The following is an 8,961-nucleotide window of genomic DNA, read 5'->3' on the forward strand; positions in this document are numbered from 1 at the left end:
GTTAAGGGAGCATGGAGAATGACACTAACTCTCGTTAGGCCAAGAGCAAGGACATTAACTTGACCAACGAACCTAATAGACTGCCCTAATACCATAAACTGTGTGTGTGTGTCTGTCTGTGTGTGTGACTGTGTGCATGGCTTTGAGTCTCTGCATGCTTGTCAACGGGAACTTAGACAGCCTAAGAAATGCGTCCTAAACGGCCTCAGCTAACTCTGTCTGTTCTGAATAATCCACTCAAAAGAAGACATCACTGTTGTTGAGTGTTCCTCTGTAATGAAAGCCAATTGAGACAGGCTGACAGAGACAGAATGGAGAAGAGAAGAAAGAAAAGATTATACAGGAGATATGGGGAGAAGAGAGAAGAGGATAAGGGGGGGAAACGTGTGTGTGGGTGAGGGAGGTGGGGGTGGAGTTGAACCCCAGACCACAAACCAAACCACCACCACCCATCCATCCCAGTATTACCATGGGAACTTGCTCATCCTTGAGGGATCATATTTGATATCCTCGGCTCCTCTTTCTTCCTCTACTTTCTGCTTACCTCCTCTTCCCTTGGTCATTCGACCACCCCTCCATCCTCATTTGTCTTATCACTCAATCTTTCCCTCTCCCCCATTTGTTCATATTGTTTGCCCTCTAGCTATACTTTCCACATCCACTCTCCCTGATTTCTTTGAATTAAACTATTGTACTTTCTACCTCAGAACATCCACTTTCTATCCTCATCTCTCCTCTCTCCCCCCCCCCTCTCTCTCTACCCCCCCCCCCTCTCTCTCGCTCTCGCTCTCTCTCTCTCTCTCTCTCTCTCTCTCTCAGACAGTAGCCCAGTCATGCCTTCTGTCCATGGAGCTCTGACAGCAGAAGCAGAAGCACTCCCCTGCTGAGAATGCTATTCCCATAAAGTATTACCACATTCTCCACTAAGCCTGTAAAAGTTGCCTTCCGTTGGCACAGTGCTCAGATAAACTACAACTATTCGGCCCCAGAGGCATGCACTTAATACTTTGTCCTTCCTGGGAGGAAGAACATGAAGTTTATAGCAGGTTAATATTATGAGTCAGGACATGGTTACCTGTGTGTGGGTTATGGGTTTCTGAAACACAAGCATACAGTATCCACACAATTCTGTGTTTCAACTGTACAGTAAAGGCTACTATTGACAAACGCAAATGCTGAAAAGACCTGTCAGACAGCATACAACCTTCCAAAAAGAGCCAAGGGTGGATGGATATAGCGTGCACGAGAGAGATGGAAAGGGGGTATCTCATTAGAGAAGCTCTTGTAAAAGAGCGTTTTGAAATGACAGCGCAACCAAGCGCGGATTACACGCGAGGATAATCCGTCTGCTATGGCACTGCTCCGCTTCTCCCGCACTCTTCAGGGGGACGGCTGCGTGCGGAGAAGCTGCATTCATCCGCCGCACTGGGAGAGCGCGAGATGGGCACGCGGATGAGAATTCGCACTAAATATAGAAGGATAAGAGAAAGGGAAAGAACAAGTAGGGATGAGAGTCAACCCGTGCTGGGAGGGTGTCAAGATGTTTTGAGATAGGTGTGATCCCCAAAGAAATAAAAGTAACGTATGTGGTTGCTCTGGGAACAGAAGAAACAGTTTGACATTGATGAATGGCCTACATAGCGATCTAGCTATACTTTTAGCCTACTTTCATTGAAAATAACAGGACAGGTCAATATAATCTCCAATGCTCAATCAAATTGTTGTAAAATTGTGTAGCCTGTAGCCAAGCCTAAATCCGAGATTATTTATAAATATCCCTTAATTAAAATGCAAACTAAAGATATACATTTGGTTGTAGAACACCGTTTTACTTGATATAGGAGGTTCTATTGGGAAGCAGATTCGCTCATGGAGATGCCCGTGTTCACAGTTTAGTGAACGGGAAATGATAGGCTACATGACAGGTCTCTTACGCATCAAATCACTCTCTCGCACATCTGTTCTCCATCGCCCCCCGCTTTCCCCATCTCTTGCACATTTACTCTGTCACGCATATCTGGGCTTCAACTGCTATCAACAAGCAATAGGCTAGGTCAATTTTTGGAACCAACCACAACCCACCGGCTGTTAGCCTACAAGATAGTGCTGGTAGATCTCCGGACTTTTTGCTGAGCTTGAAACACCCGAAAACTAATGCTAAAACCTCAAGACAACCATGTAGACAAGCTGTCTAACACGCCAAAAGTTTCTTTTTCTTAGCCCCTAGAAGATACGATAACAGGATATTCTAAAATCGGGCTAATATTTCCATATTAGGCTACTTATAGAATAGAACATCCACACTTCTCATCAGCTCTCAAACAGTCTACAATTGGTAAAATAGGATAGAGCATGTGACTTACCGAGCGAATAGTTTTAGATTTCACGCGCTGATAGGTCTATCGGTTCAGAAGGACCATTGAGAATGAGAACTCAAGACGCACGGACACACGAGCTCATGTGATGTACCAATAAGCAAGATTCACACCCGGTAAAATGGACCTTCTCGCACAAACACTGTTTTAAAACGTCTTCAGATTTGCTTGGTAGCACCTTTTCCTCAGCGATTTCACACCGGCTGATGGGTCTCGGTAGCGCTGTTGTACATCTGTCATGCTGCCCTGGTAAAGAACAAGACGGACCCTCCCTTTCTCACGACTCTATACTCTATCTCCGCTAGCCCGGTGCGCGTGATAAACACTCTCTCGCTTTCATTTTTACTCTACCTCCCTCTTTCTCCCTCTCTCCCGGTGTAAATAATGCTTAGCTCCCAAACCTGTATCCTTCAACAATCACTTTCAGCTTTTTTATACAGAAAGGTAAAAAAACACGCAACCACAAACAATTTTAAGTTAAAATAAAATTATACACTCCATTAAATTGTTTGAAAACACGTGTTTCCAGATATAGGTGTTTGAGGGTGATTTAGGGTTACATGAGTTTAGTGTGCTACGGTGTCTGGTGTGTGTAAAAAAACGTGGTGGCAGAGGTTGCCTGGATACTAGACTGTTCAGGTTTGCTGTTATAAAATGTATATTTCATAAGGAACGATCCAGACCTATCCATAATTCAATGGCGTCTGTCTGAGTTGTGTGTGGGTTTAGGGGCACTGGACACCCCCCAGGGCTCTCTCACCATCCGCCTGTTACAAAAACATAACAGTCTGTGACCAAGAGATGATGCTTCTGTTACCATGGCAAAATATTCAGCTACTGCAAACCAAATCACCTCAGGTTCCATGACAGACATTTCCCAACTTGAGGCAAACTGGATGAGTGGTATTCTATGGCTGACATGATCTGCTAACAGACATTGCTTTAACACAGAAAGGTCAACAGCTTAATATAATGCATAAACTTGTGCAACTTAAACTTTATTTATTTTACCAAAAAAACAACAAATCAAACCATACATTGGTCAACACAAACACCACAAACAAAACCAAGTGCAATGCCAAGGCAATCAAGGGACCAGATTTACAATAGATGAACCGGACAACAATAAAGGGCAAATGTCATTGTAAAAGTTCCCACAATCCCTTTAAAGGCAGGAAAGTGTTGCACGATTAAATGAAAAGATCAGTGCAATTACTTCTACAATAAATAAATCCCATTTGCAAATCGCTTTTTTTTGCACACACACAAATCAAAACAGTGCAGAAAGTGCATTAAATGAAAAGTTAACAAGGTTCAAGTAAACTTCTTAAACTTCAAACGATTAACAGTTGTGATGGAACAAATTGTGGTTATGGTTATGTCCTTCATTTTCAGAGTAAATTAAAACAGTTCCCAGAACCCTGTTGGTTGGACTGCAAATTAAAGTTTATCAACACCTACAGGGGAAATTGATGCAATGATTTCCCTCCAGCATACTGCTAGAGTCAGAACTGTTTATAAAACGTTGTCACAGTAAAACAGGGTTACAGAACATCGGAACAGTGCACCCAATTCTACATGCAATATAAAACTAACAACCCAAACTGAAAAGGCATGTGTCTTTAGAAAGTAAGTCAGTGATGTTAGTGCAAAATTTAAAATAAAGTTAGTGACAAAAGTAACTTATTCAGGCAGTTACAGTAATAAATGTGACACGCGTGAACACCCAGTGAATTAAATAAAGAATCTAAATAACCACGTAAGCACTCACTGTCACAACGTGTCATATTCCCATTTTGGATGCACTCGTTTTATCTTAATCAGAAGAGCACGGATGGGATTTTAACTTGAGTTAATCACAAGGTAGACTCAGCTGTATTTCAATCTATGTACAGAAAACCATTGCAAAAAGGATCCCAAAAAGAAAAACCAAACAAACCAACATTAAAATAATTAAACATAAAATATAAATAGTGAGCTTTAAAAAGTCTCTTTTCTTTTGTTAGTCTGGCATGGAGAACAAAAGCACCAAAGTAGCATCACCACACATTTCCCCTGTTGTATACAAGTCGAGGCTCCACCTTTCACTTCCCCATCCCCATGTGGTAGGGGTGGTTTAAAAAGCAGTTCAAACACAGGGTTGGGGTCCCGGCCAATCACAGGTCAGAGCAAGTGTGCTTGTTGAGTGCATGTGAAAGTGCCAGGCGGTTTTGCATACTAAAATGTTTCTCAAGTGAGGGATGGACAGCCGGAGGAAACAGAGAGGACATCCTGGAAACGTGTACTTAAAGTCCAGAGTTGCTTCTAGCTCTGCGAATATCAGGTTACCTTGGTGTCTCTGAGCAGCGTCCTGACCTCAGGGTGAGAAGAGAGGGCACGCACTGAATCAAACCTTCGGTTAAGTATCCTGGTTTCACTCTCGCATCTACATTAGCCTCTTTCCACTTTGTCCACAGCTTCCACTACCTTCTGCCATCACTCAACACTGCTTCAAATAATAAGTGGGTGAGAAAATATGTAAAAGGAGGATGTGGATGAAGTGAGGGAAGTGCTCACCTGGCAAAGTTGGCAGAGAGAGTGGGCTGTGGACTACAGCAGAGTCAGCAGTCTGGACTCCACTGTCCACAAAGGTTGGACACGGGGCATCACATCACATAATGAGCCGGCTGAAACAACCACAGTCAGTTTTCAAGATGTGCAGCTGACATGCAGAAAACACCTTACAAAATGTCACAGCAAGACATTAACTGTAGAATGTTGTGTGATTATTTCTAGATTAGCCTAAATTTGACATGACTCCATTCTTGTTTTTGGCAGGATGGCATTTCCAAAATTCTTCAAAAGGAGTCCTACAAATGTTGATTAATTCATAGCAAAGTTTCTACACTCAGCCCTGCCATCTAGTGGCTATAGGTCAAACATGTCCACCGAAGGAAACTAATCCACAACCTAAAACGAATCAATGTGCAGAGGTATCTTCAAGGACATTTCCACTTGGGGAGACTGTCAAATCACACACCTGGTTGACAAGTGGTGTCCTCTGCTCTCCAGCCCAGTGAGGTGCGGCGTACTGAGGGCAGGAAAAGGAAGGTAGAAGTCAAAGGTCATTTGTAAGGATAGGCACGCTCTACTTCCAAAATAAAGGCGATTTAGGCCGAAACGCGTCTGTTAAATAAGCTGGTCCAAAAAAGCAATGAGACAAGCCTGAGAGTGCGGTTTTTTACTTTAAGTCAAAGGTCAGACAGCACGAGAGTTCAACATACCCATTAGGATTATGGGAGTCTGTGTGTGTGTGTACCTGGCATGCATAGGCAGTTGCATAGGCAGCCTGTGAGTAGTTCATGGGGATCTGTGGGATCACGAATCCTGGAAGGTTGGAATACGAGTAACCCTGAGGACAGAGAGGGAGAAGCATCAATACTAAAATGATGCACCCTGTGCAACATGAGCAGGTGGTCAAATCCTTATTGACTCCCTGTCTGTATGAGTAGGTATGAAATAAATAAAAAAACACAAACAGCCAAAGCTTAAAATTACTAAAACGACAACTAAAACTAAATGTTACTTTCCACAGTAAGGACATTACCTGTACGTATGGACTGCTGCTGTTAAGAACAGGTGAGAGTGGAGCCATACCCCCTCCCATTGGAGGGCAGCAGGTGCAGTAGATGTACTGGGATGGGTTCATCCAGGGAGCAGGGCCAATCAGGTGAGGCGGTATGGAACCTTGTAAGATAATAACACAGTAGACCATCTAGCTTTTCTCAATGGGACTGGTCCCAGCCTCTGCTCCTGCCTACTTACACCCTCAGAACGCACAACATGAAAGGCGCCTATACTTTGGTTCAACCTCTCCAAACTATTATTAAACTCCTTTGAAATGAATTTCAAACTTGTTTTAATCACAGCCTAGATAATCAGGGAACTTACGAGGGCTTCGCTCCTTCATAATGGCTGGGCCCAGCTTCAGTTTCCTCCCTTTAAAGCTGACTTGTTGCTATGGAAAACGCATGAGAAGGTATTAGGTGAAATCTTATGTGATCTAATAGAGGACAATGTGTTTAAGCCCTTACGTCAACAATGGTCTGGATGTCCACATCTTCATTGAAGTAAACAAATCCATACCTTGACAGAGATGAAGATTTAAATTATTGCACCAAAGCATCTTGGCTAATGAATGAGTGTTAATAAAATAATTTGTAATTCACCCCTTGCAAATGCCGCCACGGTAAGTGATGATTTTCACTTCCTTGACAGCACCAAATCTGGCAAAAAAATCCCGGATTTCTGTCTCATCCACCTAAAATACACATATTTGAGATTCCATCAATGGTTAGGGTCAGATGTTTACGTAACAATATGAACCCAAACAGATCAAGCGAGCACCTTTACTTGTTCACTCACCTTCATGTCAATTCCTCCCACAAAAAGTGTGTTTGGTGTCATTTTACCCTCAGGTAAAATGTAACCATTTGACAGCTTCAAGGATGGGGATGTCGGACATCCGTTACGTTGTTTATGGACCTCCTTGAAAATAACGTTTGATTAACGTTGGGTAAATAACCTGTTGCATTCCAACAAAGTCTGCAAAACAGGCCTACCCACTGAAAAAACTAGCAACGTTTCCGACTGACAAAATGGATTCTGGAAGCTGGCTAACAACTAGTTCCAGGATCGACGAATTATTTAAGAAAACAATATAATTACTTTACATTGAGTTTTGCACTTTTGTTAATTTCTTTGCCTACAAAACAAAACCGATGAGATATATAAATCAGTACAATGTACTTCTGTAAAAGTAGAACTTAGCTAGCCCACACAAAGCAGGCAACTCTGGCGCGCTCGAGCCAAAGCTATAGCTAATTTTTACAACATATCTACAGCTACGCAGAAGCTAGCCGGCTAATTCAAAGCATGGTTGTCGAGCGGGCGAATTTGCTTGGTAGCAGCCACTGAACTGACCTAGATTGGACTTCAAATACATGGTACTACTACCACAAAAGTAAAAGAATGACTAACATACTACTAGTAACGCATTTACAGTCAAAAACGTTGTCAAATTTGGGAGAAAAGTATTCGATTTGAGGCTAGTTAGCTACCTAATTAGCTATAAATAACCTACTAGCGAGCTAACCTGGCCTTTTTGTTTTGGATAAAACTGCAAAACAAACACACCGTTAGATAGTTTGATCATTCGCCACATGCATTCATGACTGTACTCACCATTTATAAAATTGTTAAAAAAGAATAAATTAAATACACTGCCGCGCAAACTATGCTCTCAATTTGGGCGCCTGTGTTTCTAAAGGGTCACACAGCAAGTTGCAAACGAGCATGTCAAATTGAGCGCCACGCCCAGATGCGTCCGCTTTGGCATAGCCAACTTAATTGGAATAGGCCTAGGCCTACTGTCTGAATGACCTGAGTTTTTATGGACTTCTGTAATATGTAAAACATTTGGGACACATTTTAAATGCGTTTTTCTGTTAGTTAACCGGTATACCTACTATTATATTTTATATTGTCTCCATCATATCAGTAGTTTTTCATGCCTTTCTGAATTCGAATGAGCTACGATGGAATTAAAGTCGTGCTCTAGGATCATAATGTAGTCTACATAAAGGTCACTTTGTTTAATGTTTAGGATGTAAAGTTTCACTTTGTATGATGTGAATTAAGTTACAATAGTCTTTCAGCAAAAAAAAAACAAGAGGGTGTGTTTATTGCCAAATTACCCATGAGGTTGTGCAGTGGTTAGCCTACGTCAATGGGAAATTTCTTCAAACCCCTAACAATTCAGTGGGGCCCTGGAGAGCAATCGATGCCATCCAACCTACGTATTTGAAAAGAAACTTTTGATGGAAAATATCCGCAACTTTTTCTTCCAGTGGAGTTTTTGAGCAGCCTGAATTTCCGAACTTTTAACTTTTGGATGGGATTTTTTTTCATTGAAATTAATTCATATTCGGTGAATTTAAAACCAACGAATTTGATGGTGTTTATATTTCAATATTAAGTAGGCCTATTCAATGCATTTCAAAACAGTCACTGATTTGCTTCCATCGAACTGTGAAAAGTTTTACCAAATCGTCAATAGGCTTTATAACGGCTGTCAACCAGTCAGATCAGAACTGTTAAATAGCCACTCAAGGTCAAAAACATGACCAATTTTTTTTCTTCAAAAATTTGGTCTGCATCCGTTGTTTCGTTAGTGTTTAAGTTATTACTGGGATGGATATAGCCTGTATTTTGGTTATATCCAAATTTTATGTAAGTAAAATACTCAACTCGGATTACTCACTCAGCCTGGCAGTTTTGAATTTGCCACCTCCTGACATTTAATTTCTTGTTTCATTTAGGAATATAAGCAGTCTGAAGCCAACACACACTTATTTGAGAATAATATAGATGATTTAAGTTAAGGTAAACAAGCAAACAAACAAAAATCAAACAAAAAAGTTAAGTAAAAAGGAAAGAAACACTGCATCGGTTGAGTAAGTTAGTAGGCTAATAAGTGTACATTTGTATGGACATCCAGCAGTTCCGCAAACAACCACAAGATGGGAGAAAAGAATACGGAAAATAA

General features: G+C 41.5%; 1 protein-coding gene across 1 annotated transcript; it reads right to left on the reverse strand.

Moving 5' to 3' along the window:
• Positions 1-4,273: 4,273 nt before the first annotated feature.
• Positions 4,274-7,660, reverse strand: dazl (deleted in azoospermia-like). Its single transcript, XM_067256496.1, has 10 exons — positions 7,599-7,660; positions 6,780-6,902; positions 6,584-6,675; positions 6,449-6,500; positions 6,306-6,372; positions 5,962-6,101; positions 5,674-5,766; positions 5,395-5,445; positions 4,932-5,041; positions 4,274-4,725 (listed from the first exon to the last, which is right to left on the reverse strand). Exons 1-9 carry the CDS (start codon positions 7,599-7,601, stop codon positions 5,021-5,023), a joined length of 642 nt encoding a protein of 213 aa, XP_067112597.1. The 5' UTR covers positions 7,602-7,660; the 3' UTR covers positions 4,274-4,725; positions 4,932-5,020.
• Positions 7,661-8,961: the final 1,301 nt, after the last annotated feature.

Source organism: Osmerus mordax, chromosome 18, assembly GCF_038355195.1.
Source record: "Osmerus mordax isolate fOsmMor3 chromosome 18, fOsmMor3.pri, whole genome shotgun sequence".
Lineage (NCBI taxonomy): Eukaryota > Metazoa > Chordata > Actinopteri > Osmeriformes > Osmeridae > Osmerus > Osmerus mordax.